Source organism: Hydra vulgaris, chromosome 08 (assembly GCF_038396675.1).
Source record: "Hydra vulgaris chromosome 08, alternate assembly HydraT2T_AEP".
Lineage (NCBI taxonomy): Eukaryota > Metazoa > Cnidaria > Hydrozoa > Anthoathecata > Hydridae > Hydra > Hydra vulgaris.
The window spans coordinates 50,663,567-50,689,312 of NC_088927.1; the positions used below are offsets into that span (position 1 = coordinate 50,663,567).

The 25,746-nt window shown below is 26.5% G+C and overlaps 3 protein-coding genes and 1 long non-coding RNA gene across 4 annotated transcripts in view; 2 read left to right on the forward strand and 2 right to left on the reverse strand.

The window, feature by feature from the left end:
• LOC136083934 (intraflagellar transport protein 140 homolog) overlaps positions 1 to 3,941 on the reverse strand; it is a 30,276-nt gene extending 26,335 nt beyond the window's left edge. The window contains 1 exon segment of the mRNA XM_065803892.1: positions 3,787 to 3,941. Within this exon segment, the coding sequence (XP_065659964.1) occupies positions 3,787 to 3,911 (125 nt within the window). The 5' untranslated portion in view covers positions 3,912 to 3,941.
• A 1,217-nt stretch (positions 3,942 to 5,158) lies between these two features.
• On the forward strand, positions 5,159 to 6,058 carry LOC124817685 (uncharacterized). The gene has a single exon (XM_065802804.1). The coding sequence runs from the start codon at positions 5,159 to 5,161 to the stop codon at positions 6,056 to 6,058; it is 900 nt and encodes a 299-aa protein (XP_065658876.1).
• Positions 6,059 to 11,820: 5,762 nt separating this feature from the next.
• Positions 11,821 to 13,663, forward strand: LOC124817685 (uncharacterized). Its single transcript, XM_065802806.1, has 3 exons — positions 11,821 to 13,165; positions 13,299 to 13,360; positions 13,472 to 13,663. The coding sequence occupies exons 1-3, from the start codon at positions 11,821 to 11,823 to the stop codon at positions 13,661 to 13,663; spliced, it is 1,599 nt and encodes a 532-aa protein (XP_065658878.1).
• A 10,340-nt stretch (positions 13,664 to 24,003) lies between these two features.
• Positions 24,004 to 24,536, reverse strand: LOC136083935 (uncharacterized). Its single transcript, XR_010640219.1, has 3 exons — positions 24,454 to 24,536; positions 24,224 to 24,334; positions 24,004 to 24,090 (listed from the first exon to the last, which is right to left on the reverse strand). It is a non-coding gene; the product is annotated as an uncharacterized LOC136083935 (long non-coding RNA).
• Between the last annotated feature and the right edge of the window lie 1,210 nt (positions 24,537 to 25,746).

The window sequence follows — 25,746 nt, forward strand, 5'->3', positions numbered from 1 at the left end:
CTGAAAATACTATTTTATTTCTGGTAATTTGCACAAAACATTTAAACTTCCATTTTTCACAAAAATTAATTGACAAAAAAGATTGCTTCATATTTAGAAGACAATTTACAAGCGCCATACTGAATGAATGATCTTGTCAAGTAGATAAGGAAATTTTTATTTTTAAAATGTATGCTATTAGTAAGAGTCAAATTTAAATTATCTGTCATCAGTACTAAGTAGAAATCTTTTGAAAAAGTAAGTAAAATCTATTTCAAACACTTATTATTTCATTCACATACTTTGTATGTAGTTTTATATACTATTTATTTTATATTTATTATTCCATTCACATATATTGTAGATAGCATTATATATTTAATATAAAATACAGTAAAATGGGATAAAATATAATAAAGTAAACTACCAATAATTCAAACCTCTTGGGGTGAAAAAAAAGGATTCAAGTAAATGTTTGGATTCAACAGGACTTTGAAAATACTTAATTAAAATTTTGAGTTCAGAGAGAGGATTCCAGTTATCAAAAAGATCAATTAAACTATAGTTTACTATAGTTTAATTGATCTTTTTTACATAAAAAAAAAGACTATTTTTTTTGAAACTGTGCAAACATTAAAATATATTTGAATCTAGTCAAATATATTTAAATGTTTGCTACAGAAACTTTATTTAATTGAAATAAAAAACATTTTATTCTATTCCTACATCATAGGAGAATGAAATATGCAAGTCAAAAAGCAATTTAAAGAATGCCTAATTAAAAAAAGCAACCTATAATAACAAATTTAAAAAAATACAAGTAATTATCAAAACAAAAAACTTATTCCTGTGATGTCGAGTCATTGAGAGGGTCTAGAGGATGTATTGAGCTATCCCTTGTGCACTTTTTGGTGTAATAAAACCTGTCGTCTTTTACAATTACTTTTGGTATGCATGTTTGACAAAGCCAAACAAAGCATTTTCATTTTTTGCATTTTTACCATTCCCTGTTTTGGCTTGTTGCAGCTTTGCCTAAAACTAATTTTACACTAGGCTTGCTTTGTTGCTGTTGGAGTCACTGTTGTTCTTGATTTATTTGCTGCTCTTTATCAAAGTTAAGCTTACGCTGTTTTCAAACATTCTTTGGCGCTTTTTTGCTATCATCATTCAATCTCTTGAGCATTTTAAGTTTGTTAAGACACCTCCTTTTGTTAAGACACAGTCTTTGTACCCCTACATTTTTTCATTTTTTTGTGTGGACTTGTTGGATGCATAACATTTGTTGCATAAGCTGTTGCAAACAATTAGGCCAGTTGCAATCACTTATTAACTTCTTTTTATACAGCTTAAAATGCAATACTGAAGATTAGTTGCAGACAAGTTGACTTTTGGCAGATACTATACAACTTTATGCTGATGTTGGATGTTTTTGATTTTGACGGTTGAGATGATGGTGTTTCAAATAAATTAGCAATTTGTAATTTTGAATTAATGGATTTTATAGATGTTAAGTGAAAATAAATCATTATTTTAAAATCTAATGACTACATGCATGCATGTAAAAACTTCTCAAGAGCTGAAAATTATGTTTGGAGCTGACTAATGCATTCTTTTGATAAATTGCTAAACTTTGTCTCTGCAATTTACACTTTGCAGACTAAACTGCAATTTGCACTTAACTCTAATGATATGGCAACATCTAGTGGCTGTAGAATGTGTAACAACTGAACTAGTAAGCAAATTAACAAGATATTATTTTTAATGCTAATAAGTATGACATGAAAGGTAACATGTGTCAAGTGTCCATCTAAAACTAAAATAATAATACATGGATGTATATCTAGATGTTCTCAATATGTTTAGAGTTACCCCAATCTTTAAAAGAGTAGAATTAACAAAACTCAACTCAAAAATTTTAGAAAGATTTTTGTATAATAGAACGTATAACCATCTAACTATAAATAAGATATTATATGATAATAAATGTAGATTTAAAAAAAATAATTTGGCTGAACATGCAATACTTCAGCTAACTAGAAGTATTTCAAATTTGTTTAAAAAACCACAATATGGTGGAGAATAACAATATGGTGGAGAATAATAATATGCTGGAGAATAACAATATGCTAGAGAATTCCAGAAGGACTAAATCCTTTAGATTTTACTAGATCCTTTGCTTTTATTTACATTAACGTTCTTTATAAAGCATCAAATTTAACAACAAATATTTAGTGATTACACAAACCTTTTTTTAACTGACAATAATTTATCAATATTATTTGAAAAAAATGAATAGTGAACTCCATGAAATAGATCCTCTTTTATCCAGTTTGAGAAAAAAAAATCTACTTCAGAATATTCCTTTTCTGTTTATTGATAATACTGAAATAAAGAGAGTCAAAGTTAGAAATAATTTAGATGTTTATTTTGATGAATTTCTCATGTGGAAAAATCGAATTAACAATTTAAACAATAAAATAGCTAGAGGTATAAGAATGATATACAAGTCAAGAAATCTCTTAAGTAAAAATAATTTAATAGAATATTACTACTCATTTGTTCATTGACATATTAATTATGCTAATACTGCATGGGGTGGTGTAAACAAAAGTATACTAGAACCTCTTTATCATTAAAAGAAGCTGTATGCCTTATAAACTTTAAAGACCATTTTAATCATACCAAGCCTCTCTTATTTAAAATGAATATTCTTAATGTAAACAAGCCTAAGGTTTATAATGTTCTTTGCTTTAAATATAAATGTAAAACCAACACCTCTCCTTTTTCTTCTTACAATTTATACTCACATAAAGAATAAAAACAAATACTAACTTTGAAATGAAAAGTTTATCCAACAACCTTTTTTGCATAAAAAACTTTTGTAGATAATTTTTCTCAATAATGGAATTACAACACTTTTAAAACTTAAACAAATATTTTTATCAACTAATAAAATACTTTTATATTTTTAATTTTCATTAGTAATTTTCAAGTAAAATCTTTATAACTCACTTCTAAATATTTATATATATGAATTTTCACTTTCTACAAAAAAATATAGATTCAACACTATAAACGTGACAAATGTAATTAAAAAACAAAGCTAAGGGTCTTGTTGTCAATACCCTTAGGGTCTTGACAACAAGACCCTTAGGTCTTTTATGAGTTTTTCTTCTTTTTATAAACCTTTATTATACTTTTATAAACCTTTATAATATATTATTGAATTGATTATAATTTTAAAACGACTAATATTGTACAACATTTAAAGTTTCTTTGATGGCTACTTTTATGCAGTTAAAAATTTAACAATTTATCAAAAAAATTATTTATTTTGTATAAAAATGTTACATCATTTTACTCAGAAAATGATTCTCAACAAAAAATTCAAAAAATATTTGTAAAAGGTTTATTCAATAAATTAATTAAAAGCAACAAATAAACAATGTCATAACTACTTCATTATATTCTTTACCTCATTCTATTCAGTTCTACTTTAATTAATTAAAAAAAGGTTAAATATTTACCTTTTTAAAGAAAAAAAATTATAAAAACTATCAACTGACAAAAATTTAATCTAACAATGTAACAATTACCGAGTTTTTTCATCATGTCTAACCTGCATATTATCTTAAGAAGGAAAAACAAAAGCTTCTAATGTTGAGCTATCTAAACTACATAAAACTTAAGAATATAAAAAATACTATTGAGCAAAATGATATTTTACAAATCAAATTTCTGCATGCTTTTATGGGATCTTTATTTAAATTTTAAAAAAAATGTCAGTATAAATAAAAAAAAGTATACCTTTTGATAGACTTGATAGCTTTAAAAGCTTCATCCATATTACCAATTGCAGATAAATAGCTGTAACTCATCATGGCTGCTTTAGTTATCTGGTCGCCATTCTCAAATTCTACAAAGTCACACATTGTTTTTCTTGCCACACATTGATCTCTATGCTGACCCTGTCATGCAATTGTTTACTGAAGTTATTTAAAATTATTCTTTTTAAACAGAAATCAAAATAAAAAAGTGAAAAATATTAACTTGAAAAATTAATAATTTGATAAAAAAAAAGTCTTGTTTTTAATAACATACTGATTAAATGAAATAACAAAAAGGCTTATCCATCCCTAATAACCCTGTACATAAAAAAATATATATTATTCAAAATAATCTTTTCAACTTTTTCAAATAATGACAAGTGTAACAACAATAAATTGAAATTAACTTGTTAATTTCAAAGGCATAAAAATGATTAACCTAACTATGGAAAATAATTAGGGCATAAAAATGATTAACCTAACTATGGAAAATAATTAGGGCATAAAAATGATTAACCTAACTATGGAAAATAATTAGGGCATAAAAATGATTAACCTAACTATATTAAAATAATTAACTATGAAAGAGATTAAAAAAGTAGAAAATAAAAAATTAGAATAATTTATTTTAAAAAAGCTACATTTATGCATGAATTGTGAAGTAAAAATTGTCTTATAATTAAAAAATAAACATTTAAAAATGTATGAACTATACATAAGAAAAATCTAGCCATAAATCTAAAATAAATGTCATCAACAAAGAATTAGCAGTCAGCAGGTAAACTTTATTTTTATCGTCTTGTAACATGTTATAGTTAAAAAGCTTCAAAATTAAAAAAGTATAGAACAATTATTTTCTACTTTCTGTTTTAAAAAGTTTCTAATAACATTTGTTTATAGCATATAAAACTTACTATTTTAAATAAAATGACAGTTAACTGACAGCATTCTAAACTGCTTCAATGAGGTAAATATTATACTTTATAATTAAAAAAAATGCATAAATGGCCAGTTAGATGGTGAGTATTATTTTTTGAATAGAGTTTAATAGTTTAATAAAACAAAACAAATAGTTTAACAAAACAAAGATGTAAATATGTAAAAAGATAATAAAAATCATGGTGTTGTAAGATCCAATTAAAATTAAGTAGTGGACTAATGTAGGTGAAACTCCATCCTCAGGGACACAATATACTTTGTATAATATACTTTATAACTAGTTTATTTAATCATAAAGTTTTGGACTTTCAATAACCTAGATAATTTAATGAACACATTTGAATCAGTTTCAGGGCCAACTACTTTGTTTAGCTATTTATGCGCTTACATTTTATTATTGATTAATTTTAAAAATGGCAAACTTCAGTTTTCTAAAATCCAAAGGCTTAAATCAGATTGAGCAAGAAAACAACGAATTTATCGTAGAACTACCTCTAAACATGCCTCAAGATGCTTTTATTGGCGAAGGTTCTTTTGCAAAAGTTTATAAATTTGTTCATAAAAAGAAGGTTGTTGCTTGTAAACTTTATAAGCATCAATTCCCTAAATCAAAAATGTTTCTTATGTCTAATCGTTTTAAAAAGCTTAATCATCCAAATATTGTTGCGTATATTGGCTTTAGTATTAGACCTCTAGCAATTTTTTTTGACTACTGCTGTGTACTAGTAGAGAATACAGTATGCCATTCATTGCCAGAATTATTAAATTTGTTTAATGAAGAAAGCTATTTTAATTATATGGAACGGTTAGACTACTACTTACAAGCAGCTAATGGATTAAAATATTTGCACGACTTAAACATTGTGCATCATGATTTTAAGCCTGCAAATATTTTAGTTCATGGCACTTTAAGTAGGATAGTTATAAAACTTACTGATTTTTGTGACCTTGCTATAATGAAAGAAACAATGGCAACAAAGACTAAGGTAAAAGCTGGATTTGCTGGTTTAACAATAGCTTATCTTTCTCCTGAAATTTGTAACTATACAGTAAATACTGTTACAAAAGAATCAGATGTTTATGCCATGTCATTATCTATTTTTGAAATTATGTCAGGATTAGACTCACCATGGCAAAATCATTTTTCTATTTATAAAGATATTTTTTTAACTCAAGCTCTTGAAAAAGGAGAAAGACCAGATACAAATATTATTTCTAAAATATATTTGGAATCTGACACAAGACATCTTGTTGAAACTATTGTTAGAGGATGGTGCAATGATCCAGAAGAGCGATTAACTTTATATTTTTGAAACTTCAAGATTTTGAAATTTTAGGATAAAAAACAACTAACTTTGTTTTTTTCAATGGTATGTATTTGCTACATTTTTTTTTTTTTGTCTTTTTCTAATAGAATATCGAATCAATTTTCTTATTCGATATATATATCTATATATATGTATTATATATATATATATATATATATATATATATATATATATATATACTATATATATATATATATATATATATATATATATATATATATATATATATATATATATATATATATATATATATATATATATGTATATATATATATATATATATATATATGTATTATATATATATATTTATATATAAATAAATATATATATTTATATATAAATAAATATATATATTTATATATAAATATATACATATATATATATATAAATATATACATATATATATATATATATATATATATATATATATATATATATATATATATATATATATATATATATATATATATATGTACATATTTATATATATATATATTTATATATATATATATATATATATATGTATATATATATATTTATATATATATATATATATATATTTATATATAAATATATATATTTCAAGGTTAGCAATTTTTTGCCAACATTAGTTTTACTTATTCCAAGGGTTCTATATATGTAATTATGATTTTATACATATACACTTATAAATAATGATTTTTCTTGTTTTGATTTACATAAATTATAACTTTTTAGATTATTGGTAGATTAAAAGAATTAACAATGGTAATGGTATCTAATTTATTTCAAGTACTTAATCACAACAATTTAAAAAATTTAAATATGGAATTTAAGATAAATTAGCATAGTTCAAATTAAATTTCTAATGATGGTTTAACGATGACTACATAACTTTATTATTCATTATAGCTATATTTAAGTAACTTAATGTTTAATTATTTTGTAGTCATGTGGCTTTCGAATTTTAGAATATGTCATTGAAAGAGTCCAGCAACGAAGAAGTGTTTGAAATGTTAAAGGAGCCTTTATTTGAGTAATTTAAATATAAATTTATATATAGTTCCTTCCATTTCTCTATATGAAAAAAAAAGAAATATTATATATAAATAATTGTTAATCATAAATACTTCGACATAAAGTTATGATATGTGTTATGAATTGTTATGTTTTATAGATCTAATAAATGTGCTAACAGTTTAAAATTGCTGGTATGATTTATTTTGATGATGATAATCATTATTTTTTTATTTTTTAAGAATTTGTTAAATAAATGTTAAATACATGCATTTTAACTTAAGTTTTGGAAATAATTTTTTTATTAGAAGGTTTAAAATATTTTTATAAAGGATTTAAACTTTATAGAATTTTTAAAGAATGTAAAAGTTAATCAGTTTAAGTCTTGGCCAATTTTAGTTTATAAAATATAGTATTTCTCTTTATATGCCATGCAATGCACCATAATTAGATAATTGACTTTTAAGTCAACTAAAATTTTCAGCATTTTAGTTAATTAACAGTTAAATTTCTCAGATAAAATTGTTTATAAAAATGTACTCAAATATGTTTTTATTTCAGGATGATAATGTTGAAAATAGTAATGAAGAAGACCAGAATATGCCAGTTTGTTTACCTAATTTTGTATTTAAATTAATATAATTACTTTTTTTTTTTTAATATACCTTAAGCATTTAGGCAAAATTTTACTTAGGTTGTTAAAGAAGTTCATAGAACTTCATCTATAAAGATACAATGAGACAGGAAATAATTTAATATTTATATATCATTTTAAACTGTGTTTAGTTATTACATTTTAGGTACTTGTTGAAATATTTGAATGTTTATTAAAAAAGTTATTTAAATTTTATTATATATGATTAAAATAAAAAATTAAAGATGGAAAAATTTGAATATCGAGGATATATTAAAACCCATGCTCTGCTTAGGGTTTCAGCACAAGCCATAACTGATGAATTGGTTTTAGTTCATGGTGACCAAGCTCCAAAATATAGTACAGTTGCCAAGTGGGCTACTTTATTTAAAGATGGTAGAGAGATTCTCAGAGATGATCCTTGCTCAAGGTGCCCTTAAACCACGTATACAGCTGAGAGTATAAAACGTATGTGAGCCATAGCCATTATTGAAGAAAATCCACATGCAACACATGATATAATTGAAGCCCTGACATCAATCAATTGTTTTACAATCAACAAAATCATTAACAGCGCACTTAAAAAAAGAAAATTAACATCGTGTTGGATACCCCACGAGTTAATCGATCAAAATCGCAAGAATAGATTTGAAGCATGTAAGGCGAATTTAGCCCTTTTCAGAAACGGCCCATGGAGACTTTGATATTATTACAGGGTATAAGTTGTGGTTTTATTTGAGACAAGTTGGACACAAGTTGGCTAAGGCTAGTTGGGTCGGTGAAGATGAAAGTCCAAGAACTATAGTAAGATGCCACAGGTTTCAGCTGAAAAACATGTTCTACATCTTCAAAACAACAAGTGTTGTTCATTTGGGTTATGTTGAAAAGGAAGACACTGTTGCTAGCGAATATTATATAAAAAGTTGTTTGAAACCTCCTGTATGCGAAATAAATAATAAAAGACCTGAAACAGGCTCTCAAAATTTCAAATTTCTCATAACACTCGACCTCATTTGACTCAAACCATCACAAATTGTCTAAAATAAGCTGAAATTACAATAATTCACCACCAAACATACTCACCTGACTTAGCTCCATCCGATTATTGGCTATTTGACTTGATAAAAAAAAAAATCTTGACGATGATACTGACGTCAAAAGTAAAAAACTTGCACAACATAGCTACTTCAAAGTATACCCAAAGAAGAGTATAAAAAAATGTTTACAAATGGCTTGAAAGGATGCAACTTTGTATAGATAATAATGGACATTATTTTAAACATTTAATAAAATAAAATTAATAAGAAACTCTTTTTTTTTAATTATTATTATAGGGGAGTTCTATGAACATTCCTAATGACCTAAGTATTTACACAAATCCATGGATTGTTGACAGTTATTTATATACAATCAACTTTATTGTCACAGACTGGGTAATAAGAGTTAAGACCTGTATACAATCAGAATGCCTACATAATAGATATATAGTTGTTAATTATAATTTTAGAATTTATTTAAATATCCTGCTGAGTTTAAAGGCCCTCTACTTGCCATAGATAAGGTTTAAAAAAAAATTTAGTTGCAGTTTTAATTTGTTTAATTTTCTTTAGAATTTTTTTCTCATATAAAATTGTTTATAAAAATATAAACAAAAATGTTTTTATTTCAGGATGAGAATGTCAAAAATAGTATTGAAGAAGACCAGAACACGCCAGTTTGTTTACCTAACTTAGTATTTAAATTAGTTCAATTACATTAGTTTGCATAATTTAAATAAAAATCTAAAAAACACGGAATATGATTTTTTTTTTTAATATACCTTAAGCATTTAGACAAAATAATATTTAAATAAACCAATGAGTTATTTACACTTATTTATATATAATTGACTTTATGTATTATTAATACAGACTGGGAAATAAAACTTTTGACCTGTATTTAATAAAAATGTCTGTATAATAGATTTATAGTTGTTAATTGTATTTTTAGAATTTAACTAAGTGTGCAGAAGAGTTTAAAGGCCCTGTACAAGCCGTATATGAGGTTTTTTCAAATAAAAATTCAGCGAAAGTTTTTAATTTATTCAATTTTGTTTAGAAATTTAATGATATATATATATATATATATATATATATATATATATATATGCATGTTTGTTTCATTTTTCTTACATGCCTTTAAAAAAGGATAGTATAAACTTATGGTATAAACCTTGATATTTTACAATTTACAAACACATATAACATTTTAAAGTTTAGCCTAAATTTATAATTTTAGGATATTGAAAATATGTTTTCCGATGGTGAATTTGATGTAAATATTTCAAAATTAAATATTATGATAAATTTTTTTTGTTTATTTGTTTGACTCTGATAAAATATATTAACATAATAATTTTAGTTTCTTATTGAGAAATCTTTGCCACACCAAGAAATTGGTAATGTTCATGTTGATAATAATGTAAGTTTGTTATAAATTTGTTTTCAGAATTTAATTAATAAAAAAAACTTTTTATGTTGTATAAATATTACTTTTTGTTGTTACTTTAGAAGTTTCTTACTTCAACACCAAATAAAGTTTTTACCTACAAATTAAAATTACGGGTATCTAGAAAATTTTCAAAAGTAGTAAAATTTTAAATAATATTATTTGTTAAAGTTATAAATATATTAAAATCTTTTTTTTTTGCATATAGATTTGAATAAATTTTTTAAATCTTAAAATCTGTTAAATCTTTTATATATTATCTAGGCTAGAATAGAAACTCCAGCTTCTCCATTAAATGAAGTATGTTTTTCGATTTTTGTATCTCCTAATTTTACAAGTTACTGATGAATCCATTACATGCCAGTTTTATTATGAAACAGTTTTTTATAAATTATAATTCCATTACAATATCTATTTCAGACCGAAAATGCTGAAACCAGCGCTGAAGAAGACAGTGGCTTAGAAATACATTCAATCAATGTAAATACTTCATGTTATTTTACATTTTACATTTTTGTTACATTTTCATTCAATGAAAAGTTGTTTTTTTTAATCTTTATTTAGAGTTTTGTTGATGTTGAGCAAGATGTAGATGAGGTTGATGTATGATGTATTTCTATATCCTCTTAATTTATAACAATAACTTTATTGTGTATATATAAATATATAAGTTAAAGGTTATAATATATTTATTTTTTTTCAAAGATTTTATGTTTACATTAATCAACTTATTTTAGAATGACAGTAGTGATGGTGATTATCAACCAAGCAACCTAAGTTCAAATAGTGATGGGAGTAGTGATGAAAATGAGGAAGCAAATGTTTCAATAGAAAGGGGTGATGTCAGTGTATCAACTATCCTTAAAGAAATTCCAAAGATAAAGACCATGCTGCAAGATTGCCAAGCTTCTTGTAGCTATTCTGATATCAGCAGTTCAATGACACTGAAATTAAATAACTGTGAGCAGATTGTAAACTCTATTGAAAATTTAACTGAAGCAGTTGTCTGCAAGAGTAAGGGTGATGCTGTTGGTAAATAATTTGTTGTTTTTTTAATAACTGTTAAATAGTTTAATTATTATAAGTTTAATAATTGATTAATAATTTAATGGTTAATAGTTTAATTGATAATTTAATTGTAAAAAAATAAAGATATTTATTAACTTTAAATTCATTTCACTCTTAAATTATTTATGTTAGGGTAAATACAATAAAATAAAATTTTTAAAATAATTTTAGGTATTCCAAAAAGAAAAAGTGGTCATAAATGCACTTTTGTTTATATTGTAAAAAACACGTTTGGAATCCTCCTCGACATTTTATGAATATTCATAAATCAGAAGATGATGTTAAGGAAGCTCTATCACACCCATTAAGAAGTAAAGAAAGGTCTCATGCTTTGAAACTAATTACCAGGCAAGGGGATTACCTAGCTAATATAAATCTTCTTAAAGATAATCAAAATAATCTTTTTGTTGTCAGAGAGTCATCAGCCAAAGTAATGGAGCTTGTACCTTGTATAAACTGTCATGGAATGTTTAATGCTAAAACTCTTTACAAACATGCTAAAAACTGTAAACCAAAATTTTTTGAAATAACTTCAAATAAAAATTTATCTTCAAGTCGAGCTATGCTTTGTGTTGCTGTAGGTGATAAGAAGTTTGGTGAAGTGCATGAGCTCATACTATCAAAAATGAAGCGGGACGATCTTCACCTTATTATTCGTAATGACAATTCATTGTTAATGTACGCTGCTGTTGAGATGCAAAAAAAACAAAAAGATAGATATCATGATATTAGGTATTCTTTGCGTTGCCTTGCTCGAATCTTGCAAATATTTCGAAGGAATGAAATGCAAGAAAATGCTGTTGCAAGTTTGTTGGTGTTACCGGAAAATTTTGATCTTATTACTTCAGCAGTCAAAATTCTTTCTGAATATAATGGCCCTAGAGATATTGGGAAACCAAATACTTTTCTAAAGGCAGGATTTTGTTTACGCAATCTAGCACTTACTGTAAGAGCACTTGCTTTGAGAGAAAACTGCAGTATTAAAATCGAAAAAATAAGAAACTTTTTAGAGTTATATGATAGTGACTGGCAAGTTATGGCAGGAAATGCAAGGTCAACTTATGAATCTGATAAAGCTAATCAGCCTGAAGAACTGCCATTGGAGGGTGATATAATGATTTTAAGGAAACACATTTTGGATGAAATGAGAGACTGTGTTTATCGCATTGAGTCTTCTAGTTTTTCAAATAAAGATGTTAAACAACTTGCTAAATTAACTTTGACACGAGTACTAACTTTTAACGCTAGACGTGGTGGAGAAGTATCAAAATTAAAACTTTTGCAGTGGCAAGGTGTCGAGGATGGTAGATGGAAAAGGCGAACCGATATTGACAATCTTGATGACCCTGTAGAAAAAATTCTTGCTGATCGTATGCAGGTTTGCTATATTGAAGGGAAAAATAAAAAAGGGAAAAGTAAAAATGCGTTGGTGCCTATACTTTTTACCAGTGAAATGATAGTGGCCATAAGGTTAATTGTAAAACATAGGTTGTATCTAAAGGCTCATGATAGTAACCCTTATGTTTTTGCGTACGGTGAATTTTATTTAAAAGGTTGGGATACTCTTCAAAGCATAACTAAGAGTGTTTCAAATCTTCAAAAGCCAAGACTTATAACACCTACAAGAACACGCAAACTTTTGGCAACAATGATGCAGCTATTAGATATGAATGATGCTGAATTAACATGGCTTACAAATCATTTTGGTCATACTAAAGATGTTCACATGAATTGGTATAGAAAGGAAGACGCTACCATAGAGCTGACCAAAGTAGCAAAAGTTCTTGTAGCTATTGATGATGGGAAATCTGTAAAGAACAAGAAGATTGATGATGTTCTTAAAGAAAATAATAGAGTTTTAGAAAATAACTCTCATGTTGTTAGTGCTTCAATGGGTAAACAGTCAGGTAATAGTTAATGGTAATATTTAACAATAAAAATTTTCAATTGTTTTTACATGGCTAAAGTGTTAAGGAATAAAAACACTTTATGCTGTAATACTCTGTTTTCTTATTTTATTTGATAAATGTGTTTCTATAGGAAAAAGAAAACAGTACACACCAAATAATAACTGTGAGGACATGCTAAAACCTATTAAAAAGGTATTAATTGCTATCACAACTGGTTTAAATGTAGTGTTATGAAAATAGTTTTCAAGTTTGTAAACTTTTTTAAAAATTGCAACTTATTAAAATATGTTTATTAATTTATAGAAAAAGACATGGGAAACATGGACTGAGGAGGAAAATGATGCAATTAATAAAGCTTTTCGAGCTCATTTATTACAGAAAAAGATACCTCAATTGCACGAGGTGTTGCTAGCAATTAAAAACTTTCCTATTTTGGAAAAAAGAGGACATAAAAAAATTAAAGATAAAGTTAGAAACAATATTTTAAGAATGTAAAAAGTAGCTTTCTATACTAACTATACTGTAATGTAAAGATTTCACCTAAAGTGTTTTAATGACATTTAAATAAGCGAAAATAGTTTGTAGTTTGTAATAAACTGTTTTAGTAATTTCAGTTCTCTAATTTTAGAGAGTTAATTATTAGATAATCTCTTAGACTAGAGTTATTTATCGGATTAATTTCAAGACAAGAGTTATTTATTAGATTAATTTCAAGACTAGAGTTATTTATTAGATTTATCCTAGACTAGAGTTATTTATTAGATTAGTTACTAGACTAGAGTTATTTATTTGATTAATTTCAGGACTAGATTTATTTATTAGATTAATCCTAGACTAGAGTTATCTATTAGATTAGTTTCTAGACTAGAGTCATTTATGACATTAATTACTAGAGTAGAGTTATTTATTACATTAATTACTAGACTAGAGTTGTTTATAAGATTAATCCTAGACTAGAGTTATTTATTAGAATAATTTCTAGCCTAGATTTATTTATTATAAATATCAGATTTTTTTGAAGGTCTCACAAAAGTAACTGTCTTTCCTCTTCTTTTTGTTTTATTTTATTTATTTATTTGATTAATTTAAAATAAAAAAATGTAAAATGAAATGATCATTTAGAATTTTCATTGAAGAAGAATCCTATTACATGATCTAGGGTCATATGATTCAATATTTAAAATGGCATTCCATATGCAGGTCCGAAATAGATTTCTTAACATTGCAAAGATAAAGGAAACATTATGTTAGAAAAATATGTTTTAGTTAAGGTAGTTAAATTTTTCGACTCGTAAGAATTTATCTATTGCTACTTCTTTTACGTATTTTTACATTATGTTAATATGTTAATAAAATTGTCTTATGTTAAAACCAAATTGATTTTCCTTTTTTTAGGGAAGTTTCTACATAATTATGACGCGTATTTTAAAAATGATTTCATTAGGTGAAACTCAGTGAAACTCTGATTTTTACCTTTTAAATCATAAATTAATAGCTATAGAAAAAGACTACACAAGTGAAAAGGAACAAAGGCAACTTGCAAAAAAGAAAAGCAATTAGTAAGTTTTATTAAATTTTTTAAATTAGTTTCTTGTTTAACAACGTAAGTTTTTATATTACCCCTAATATTTTGACATTGAAATAACATTTGAATACCTTAATCGTGGTATGTATTCAAATCGAGTTTTTCTTAGCAACGTGACGTTATGATAAAAACATTGAACACATTTTTAACGAGGTGATCAGTTAATAGGAACTACCAAGTTCTTAATAACTGATGAGCTCGTCTTTCTTTCAAGTGATGAGCTCGTCTTTCTTTTAAGTGGTGAGCTCGTCTTTCTTTCTTAGAAACGGACTAACTTAGTTCAAGTTCTTGTTAATTGAAGGACCTAAGTTTTAAGACCATAGACTAAATATCATAAAACTTTAATTAAAAAAAAGATTCACGAAAACTGCTATGAAAATATTTTTGCTATATTTCTAACAATTTTGATGCATTGCCGAACCTCGCTTTTAAACGATAGTAATCATTTATATTTCATACGCGTTAGTTTGCTTGGTGTCAAATTTTATTCATTATTGACACACGTAGGTATGTGGCACTTAGCAATCAGTTTTCCCCGTACGAAAATAATCAAAACTTCTAAACGAGGTTGAAGGCCATAGGCTAATTAACTTTATTACTTATTAAGCTTTATTCATTTTAGAACAGTCAAGAAAACTGCTAATGAAACTATTACTTATTAAGCTAACAATTTTGATGCATTACCGAACCTCGCTTATAAACGATAGTTATTATTTATATTTTATACGCGTTAGTTTGCTTGCTGTCAAATTTTATGCATTATTGACACACGTATGTATGTGGCACTTAGCAATCAATTTTTCCCGTACGAAATTAGTCAAAACTTTTAAACGAGGTTGATAGCCATAGGCTAACTAACATAAAGCTTTATTCATTTTAGAACAGTCAAGAAAACTGCTAATAAAACTATTACTTATTAAGCTAACAATTTTGATGCATTGCCGAACCTCGCTTTTAAACGATTGTAATCAATTATATTTTATACGCGTTAGTTTGCTTGGTGTCAAATTTTATGCATTATTGACACACGAAGGTATATGGCACTTAGCAATCAATTTTCCCCGTACGAAATTAGTCAAAACTTCTAAACGAGGTTGATAGCCATAGGTAAACTAACATAAAGCTTTATTCATTTTAGAACAGTTAATAAAACTGCTGTTTAAACTATTATTTATTAAGCTAACAATTTTGATGCATTGCCGAACCTCGCTTTTAAACGATTGTAATCAACTATATTTTATACGCGTTAGTTTGCTTGGTGTCAAATTTTATGCATTATTGACACACGAAGGTATGTGGCACTTAGCAATCAATTTTCCCCGTACGAAATTAGTCAAAACTTCTAAACGAGGTTGATAGCCATAGGCTAACTAACATAAAGCTTTATTCATTTTAGAACAGTCAAGAAAACTGCTGTTTAAACTATTATTTATTAAGCTAACAATTTTGATGCATTACCGAACCTCGCTTAAAAACGATAGTTATCAATTATATTTTATACGCGTTAGTTTGCTTGGTGTCAAACTTATGCATTATTGACACACGTATGTATGTGGCACTTAGCAATCAGTTTTCCCCGTACGAAAATAATCAAAACTTCTAAACGAGGTTGAAGGCCATAGGCTAATTAACTTTATTACTTATTAAGCTTTATTCATTTTAGAACAGTCAAGAAAACTGCTAATGAAACTATTACTTATTAAGCTAACAATTTTGATGCATTACCGAACCTCGCTTATAAACGATAGTTAATATTTATATTTTATACGCGTTAGTTTGCTTGCTGTCAAATTTTATGCATTATTGACACACGTATGTATGTGGCACTTAGCAATCAATTTTTCCCGTACGAAATTAGTTAAAACTTTTAAACGAGGTTGATAGCCATAGGCTAACTAACATAAAGCTTTATTCATTTTAGAACAGTCAAGAAAACTGCTAATAAAACTATTACTTATTAGGCTAACAATTTTGATGCATTGCCGAACCTCGCTTTTAAACGATTGTAATCAATTATATTTTATACGCGTTAGTTTGCTTGGTGTCAAATTTTATGCATTATTGACACACGAAGGTATGTGGCACTTAGCAATCAATTTTCCCCGTACGAAATTAGTCAAAACTTCTAAACGAGGTTGATGGCCATAGGCTAACTAACATAAAACTTTATTCATTTTAGAGCAGTCAAGAAAACTGCTGTTTAAACTATTATTTTGGTAGTTTAACAATTTTGATGCATTGCCGAACCTCGCTTTTAAACGATTGTAATCAATTATATTTCATACGCGTTAGTTTGCTTGGTATCAAATTTTATGCATTATTGGCTCACGTAGGTATATAGCAATTTTCAATAATTTTTTTTTATAGGTTTTTTAAGTAAGAATTAAAACTACAGATTTACAAGCTTTAAAATTTAAGAATATAGAAAGTAAACGATTCATTTAGTGTATCACTGCTCATAAGTGAAGCAAAATAAAGGTTATTGTAATAAAAGTTATTTTTGAGCTGAGAATTATTGAGTTGAATTTTACCAGCAACTGAAATCCTGTAACTTTTTTAAATATTCAATACTCTAATAAGCTCTTGTTAATTAGTGATTGACAGCGGTTCTGGAGAAGAAATTTTCATCTCTGAAAATTATTTTGTCTGGACCATAAGCATGGCCGCCGAGTGAATCATGAATTTTCCATTGGACCCTGGTAAAGTCTCAAAAAGAAAGAAAATTATTAAAGTTATTATGAAGTTTCAAAAATTTTTATTTGAGCAACGGGAATCTTCCTGTTGACTTCCCTCTCTCGGCAGCCATGACCATAAGCTGTAGAAAAGTCGAATCATAAGGTATCATAATTTCACAACCGAATTATTAGGCAGTAGAGAAATCTTAAAACGCTTGTACTGAAAATTTAAAGTTTGTGGCCCTCGCCTAGCCCTTCTGAATGTACCGCGTTTACATTGTTGCTCTGTGCAGCTATCTAGTTTTTCATTTTTTTAAAGTTGTTGAAGAAATAATAAAAGTGAATAAAAAAGTCTCCTTGACTGTTGTGGCTTTGGTCTTTAATAGAAATAATTATGCCGCAAAAAAATCTAAATATGACTCTAGATACCATTGGTGGATACAAAGGAAGAAGGGAGAAGAAAGGGGGTCTTCCCCCCTCCTCCTAGGAATTTTCAAGCTCAAAATATCATTGATAAAATTAATATATATATGTATATATATATATATATATATTTATATGTATACATATATATATATATATATATATATATATATATATATATATATATATATAAATGCATATATATATATATATATATAAATATATATAAATGTATATATATATATATATATATATATATATATATATATATATAATACATATATATATATATATATATATATATATATATATATATATATATATATATATATATATATATATATATATATAACTATGTTGCAAAACTAGATTTTTACGCAAAAAAACAGTTATTTATATACACATTCAATATATTTATTAGTAAACTAACTTATAAACATTGTAAATGATCAAATGATATAGTAGTTTTATCTAAGAAAACGGAAACCTTTTTTTTATTGATCTACCTCTCCCTCCTAAGATCCTGACTATGATCTGGATCTGCCACTGATAGATTATAAACTGGTATAAGAGTTTTGTTTTGTTTTGAAGAGATCAAAGTATGGTATTTCTTAAAGGTGGATGATGAGAAACTGTGCATTATTTAGGATTAGAGTAGAGACGGAAGTCAATTAGAGAAAGTAAATGTTTTTGGTTGCCTGAAAAGTAATTACGAGGTTTACCGATTCCTATAAGAAATTAAATGAAGACAAATTTTAGAAGAAGTAGCACGCAGGATATCCGAGCCATTCTGTATGACAAGCATTAAAGTATTTAAAAACATTAAGTGTTGGTAAAAATTAAAAATTAAAAAATACGAAAATAAGTTATATTGAAAGCGGAGAAGTCAGGTTATTTCAAACTAGTTTAAAAATAAGTAGGAGCAATTTGTACATATCTTTGCGCCGATTGTAACTTCGTATAACATCGTCAAAAATCTGCAACAATACACTAAATACTTAGCTAGCATACTACGTTGGCCCAACGTAGTTCAGACCATAACTCAACGTGGTTTGCTGGGTAGGTATTTTATATACTAAAATAACAACATGTTTTACTTATATGCCTAATATTTTATTTTAATATATTATTATTTTTATTTGGGGGGATAGCTAAAGATCCTTAAAGATACACGGATTTGCAATATTAATAAAATAAGGTTCTTTCAAGGTATGTTAACCTGGGTCTCAAATGAAGTGTATAATCATAATATTTTATGAAAATATCTACAAAAAGGTTTGTTTTATACATTAAAAAAAAAATACAACTAAAAAAAAATTCTTTTTAGAACCGTTTTGGAATAATTTTGAATAATGTCATTTTTAATATTAGGCATCCACATTATGCTAACTTGCTAACCTCGGAGATGATATAATTTGCTTGATATCACTAAATTGTTCCCGTACTGCTGTTGCTATTTATTTAGTACCAAATAAACAGTAACCCTCTTAACCATACCGTGACCATCAATTTGATTGAGTGTTATTCGTTTAACATTATCCCTGTCAAACCCTGCTTTAAGAAGTTTACTATTGTAAATTTTACTATTTCCAAAGTCATCAAGTTTTGTAAATTTGCAGATCTATTGTAAAGATATTACGTTTTAGTTGATTTATTGCTGTTGCTTATCTAACATACTTAAATCATGACCTCTTACTTGATTTTGAACAGTCTGTATGTCGTGAGTTCTGTTTCATAAATTTCGGTCATGGTTTTGTATAAACAGGTCGTATCAGCTATTTTTTATTCAGAGTTGTTAATTTTAGTCTTTATTTAGTCAGAGTTATTTTTCAAACAATCCATGTAGCGCAAATACATAATTGACTAACCAGTTCGGTGGGTTAATGATGCACTCGTTCAACTATTACAGTCACTTTAAGATACGGAGACAACACTGGGACTAAACAAGGGCGAATCCAGACCATGTCGTAAGGATGGAAGAGGGCAATTTTATTATTTTTTTGATTTAATGATCCCAGAATACATAGTAATGGGGAGGGGGAGTGATTTAATTATTAGTAAGCAAGTAGTTACTCAATTTAAAATTTTCACCACACAATTTTATTAAAAATTCTATTTTATTTAGACAACCTCCCTAATTTACTTCCGTTTTTAAACAAATTAGTGTGTTAAATATAAAAATTTACAAAATTAAAAAAATACTAAAATATCTAAGGATGAGGAGGGTGTGTGATCGCCCGCATCGCCCCTCTATGGATCCACCCTTGGTAATAAATCCATTTTATACTGGAATGGTTTTTTTTTAATTGTTTTAGGTTTAGATAATACTACCTCAAAACTACTATCACACGGCTCAATGTATTCATTTTCAAATATGGAGAAAATATCATTCTTATTTGATAACTAAGATATTTTTACTTCATTTGTTATAACACAATATGATATGTTTCATAAAGTTTGTCTCATAAAAAAAACATAATCCTAAATATTATTCAATGCCTGGGTCCCGCTTCCCCCCCCCCCCCCCCTCCTAACGGTTACGACTACGGTATCTCTTGTATACATATAACAATACCATCATTTGTATATTACCCACAACTTTATTGATTGTATCAATAGCAGAATCCCATCATCTGGTTCGATAAACAAATTCTATTTTGTCAAGAACAGATTAAAATAAATTCACAACCTAACTTTTAGATTTTATTTTTGGCAGTTTTAACTTTCAAAATTTCAAACAATTATTATGAGGGGTCACAAATTTAAGCATCAGGGTCTCCGAAGACCGTTAGAGTTTTCAACTTTACCCGCAATTTGATGGGTTTTAACATAGATAGCGTTAGCCTTCCTCAAACCCCTTAATCAAAGTATTTTATTTTTTAAGTAATACCATATAGCAAAAGATTTTTCGAAATTTTGGGTCCAATATGTTGGTTTCTTTTGATTGGTTTTAAAATTAAGGCTCTTTTTAGGGAGAGTTGTGGTGGCCGTATCCGACCCACTACACTGCAAATGCCACCCTTCCTCAATTATTATAGTCATTTCTTTTATCTCATAAAACGTGAGTGGCCTTTATAAAGATAAGTAATAAGAACATACATTAACAATATTAATAAATGAAACATATCAAGTAATTTTTAAAAATTTTAAATAAATCAAAATTTGTAATAATGATCCGGTAAGTACCAATTTTTGAAAAATTATGACGTAGTTTCTTGAAACGATAATGGGGAAATCATACTTTTAAAAATTCAATTACACCAACTTATCGGCCTGCGACAAATGCAAGTATTAAATTATAAAAACATGAAGCAAGTTTATTACTAAAGTTTACTTTATCGTATTAACTTATAAAAAATTTATTTAATTGAATTATATTAAAATCATTCCTGGTTCAATAAAGCGGTATTTTAGTAGGAGCCGATAAGTCGGTTTTAGTTCCTATGTATGTATGTATGTATGTATGTATGTATGTATGTATGTATGTATGTATGTATGTATGTATGTATGTATGTATGTATGTATGTATGTATGTATGTATGTGTTGTTTTACAATATAAAATTCAAAAAAAAAAAATTGAATTAACAGCTACCAATATAACTAGGATCTATTTTTAAATGATCTTGGACAACCAAGCCATATTCAGGACAGCTAAACATTGTAACAATTAATGAATTTTAAAGTCGAAAAATTATTAAAAATTATTTTCATAAAAGTATAACAATTTATCTATCTATAATAGTTCCATTAGTATATTTAATAAACATTTTAATATTTTTTAAAAACATCAAAAGAATTAAAAAATAAAAATAAAATAGATAAAAAGGAGAAAATAAAATAAAAACAAATCCTAAAGATAAAAACAATATTTTAAGGAGGCGAATAACAAATTCTAAAAATTACATTATCATAAAGATCTTTTTCAATACTTGTTTCTTCTAGGTTAATAGAACTCATTTGAACTGTCTCACATACTAAAAGTTTTGGCTCAATAGAATCCCAAAATACTGATTTAGGCACATAACCTAAAACATAACAAAGGATTAAAAATATATATGATGTATGTTTGGAAACACAGTGCAAAATAAGGTAAGCCCATTAAAGCATTTAGAACAGCTACTGAAAAAAATACGTTTACTGATTTATTCAAACATTCAACAACTTTGCTACAGAAAAACTTTATTCAGAAGGTATAAGTGAAATTGCTTTTTAATATAAGTAATATAATTTTGAAATTAAAAATTTATTTTATACATAGATATTAATGGTCAACACTCTAAACCCATTAGTAGATGTGTGTACTTGCCTAATACTACTTAATATACAAAATCCTGCTGCCCCCCAACCCCAACTTTAATCTAAGTACTTAATAACACATATAAAAGTTGTAAAAACCTTTGATAGCATCTGTTAGCTGTTGTTGTGTAGTTAATAAATCATCAAGTAATCCGTAGTTACTTTCTCCAGACATAAAATTGAAAGATTGAATTTTATCACTCTCTACTTCCCACACATACAAAACAGGGGCAGTGATATAGTTGCTTTAGTAAAAAAGCAAATCTTTGTAAACAAATTTAAAAAAAACATCCAAACAAAAAGAATAAAGACTGAAAATTTCAAAAAAACACAAAAAAAAAGCTTTAAACAAATATTTTTAATAAGGGATGGATCTTAAAATATAATCACTTGGAATTTAACCAGTTCTATTGTATTTGAAAAGCTTTAAATTTTTCATATAAAGATTTTCAAGCTGTTTAAAAAAGAACATCGAAAAAATCACCATCCAAAAACAACCATCAACTTCAAAAGATTTATTATCAAAAAATCTTTTACGTTTAATTAGTTAGAGACTAAACTTTTAAACATTTGAAGACTGTTAAACTAACTTTATAAACTAAACTTATATTTACACTAAATTAATAAAAAGAAAAAAAAAAACTCATAACATTAAAAGATTTTAAAAATAAATTAGGTCTGAACCTGGTTTAAATAACTCTGGATTAAACTAACAAGCCAGGACTTCATGTCACATGTCACAACACCTCTGAAAGACAAACACTAAAAATTGCCTAAATATATGAACAAAAAAATCCGGTTTAGCTTAAAAACCAATGTTTTTTTTAAAGAACTTTTATAAATATTTAACATTGAGTTATGATACAACACTATTTTTTAACTTTTTGCAAACAAATAAAAACGTCTTTTACATTAGTTTTTATTTCCTACTAAATAGTGTATTTTTTAATCTTTTACAAATATGCAGATTCAAATAACTTGTGAAACATGAAACTTGTAAATTTAGATTTATAACAAAATGCAGACATTCTGATAATTAAATGCTAGGATAAAAATTTCATGCTAGGATAAAAATATAATTCAAACATTTACACACATTTTGAGTTAATACAATAAAAATTAAATTCATATGTTTACGCACATTCTGAGACAATACAGCAACTTTTGTACCGTTGCAATTGATTTTATTCAGATGAATTTTTCCAAGTTTTGAAATACAATCTTCCAAGTACTTGGTGACACTTACTTGGCAAGCTTCCCTAAAAATTGTTTTAAAATAAAAATATGCTTCATAAATATACTAATGCTAATTATCATATTAAAACTTACCTCCGTGATAAATCATATATTTTAAGTGCACCTCTATTTGTTGCAACTACCATATGAGATCCACATATATCCAAATCAAACGGGTCACCTTCTTTTTCCAGAAATGTAAGATCATGTTTTACTGTGCCCTAGTCAAAGAAACATGAAAGTATAATGAAGTGATTTGAAAGGACTTAAAACAGCTTGAGTATAACACTACCTGAAAATGTTCATTACCTGAAAATGTTCACTAAATAAAAATGATCACTACCTAAAAATTTTTACTACATGAAAATTTTCACTACCTAAAAAAGTTCACAACCTGAAAATGTTCACTACTTGAAAAGTTCTAATTGATATTGAATGTGAATCAACCAAATAAACATTCTGTTAATACACTGCAACTTGATGGGCATCACAAGTAAAACTTCCTATAAAAAAATAGAACTAAATAAGAGAAAGAAAATTACTATTATTAAAGCATTAAAATTTGTATCGGGGAGGATATAATAATAGGATAAAACATATGCAAATAAGACAATATTTAAAAAGTACCTGCAGATCTGATAAAAGATTTATTTTCAGGTATTTCATAAATTGCAACTTTTTTGCCATTCCATATTGCAGCATGATTCTAAAAATAATTCCATAAAAACAAAATGATTGCATTTAAATTTTTTAAAGTAAAATTTAAATTAGAATACATGAAATTTAAATTAGCAATATAAAAAGATTATCAGTAACGAATATAATTTTTCAAAGGATACCTTATTACAGTGCACACCCTTTATGTGCATATCTGTTTTTAAATCTTCCACATGCAAAGATGGAAAAAACTTGATCAGCAGATGAGCAGGTGATAATTGAACAGCAGCTATCTAAAAATGGAAGAACTACATAAATAAAAAAATTAAATATTTTAATTTTGCTATTACTAAATAAGACTTTTACTAATTGTTCTTGTAAATCTATGTTTTAAAAATAACAAAACACTTACATTTCCACTGAAACTATAACTCATGGTAGCTATGTTTAGTATTGTAACTGAAGATACACAGTTGACAGCTATTAGCCCCAGACTGGCACCTCACTAGAAAGTAGAAGTTTGTTAATAATGTATAATGGACTGGGGTTAGTTAAAAGACTTTTACATTTTCACAATTTTAGAAAGATTAACAATTGCTGATTTTTTAACTGTCATTTTTAAAGATTTTTGTAAAATTTATGAAATATTGTTATTTAGTATATGTATTTTGTATACAAAATTTTAAGCACAATTTTGAGTTTTGACAACTATCTGCCTCTAGATAAATGGCCAACTACTTTAACCATTTTAACAACTATCTACTGATTTAAATGATTCTCATACAAATCTCATGTACATATTTATTTATACATGTTTTTTACATAAAAGTTATTGAATAAGGTAATTTTTATTTTATTTTAACATTAAAACTTAGCATTTCAAAATTAACAGTATATATAGCATTCTTTTCAACTACAAAATAAGAAGCAAAGTAAACACTGATTTGCAAGTTGAATGAGAGAATTGAGCATTCATACAATACTTGTAAAACTAAATTAATAAATATTATTTAAAATAAAAAGGTTGGAATATATTTACTTCGAGACGAGTAACACTCCCAACAACATCAGATGGAGGTCATCAAATAATTCTATTTTTTGATTTTAGTTGTTGTTGTGAGAACCTTCATCTCTAAAACTCAAGCTGTGACAAATATTGAACCTGGTTAAGAACGGTACTACCAGGGGAATGTGCAATCTTTGTCGGAAATAAACCCTTTCCCTAATACTACCAAAGACAGGTTTCTTTTCAACATGTACTACAACTACACCTCTTATTCAACACCTTCGCCTATTCTATTGTATAAAGAGTATCTCTCTAAATTTACTGTTGACTAAGTTGTAAACCATTTTTTCATTAATGCAGTTATTTTGAAATTTTTAAAACCATAAAAGTTTTTGTCAAACTTTATTATCAAGGATGTAGCATTTGAGTATATTAAAAAAAAACACAATTAATAAAATTAAATAAAAAGATGACAAAAAAAAATTAAGATGATGACAAAATAAAGTAAAAAGATAACAAAGTACATAAAAAGATAACAAAATAAATTAAAGGATGACATATTTACTTTATTTTGTTTATTAATTGCCTTTAATTTTGAATTTGACAATAATACATGGATTGCATATCCTAAGGTAGCATTGAGTTGTCTTTCACTGTTCAATTGAATTTTTTTTCTTAATTCATAATTTTCCATTCTTT

Coding starts and splice junctions, on each gene's coding strand:
- LOC124817685 (XM_065802806.1), top strand. CDS start 11,821: ATGCTTTGTGTTGCTGTAGGTGATAAGAAGTTTGGTGAAGTGCATGAG. Junction 13,166..13,298: donor TTCAATGGGTAAACAGTCAG/GTAATAGTTAAT, acceptor GTGTTTCTATAG/GAAAAAGAAAACAGTACACA. Junction 13,361..13,471: donor TGCTAAAACCTATTAAAAAG/GTATTAATTGCT, acceptor ATTAATTTATAG/AAAAAGACATGGGAAACATG.
- LOC124817685 (XM_065802804.1), top strand. CDS start 5,159: ATGGCAAACTTCAGTTTTCTAAAATCCAAAGGCTTAAATCAGATTGAG.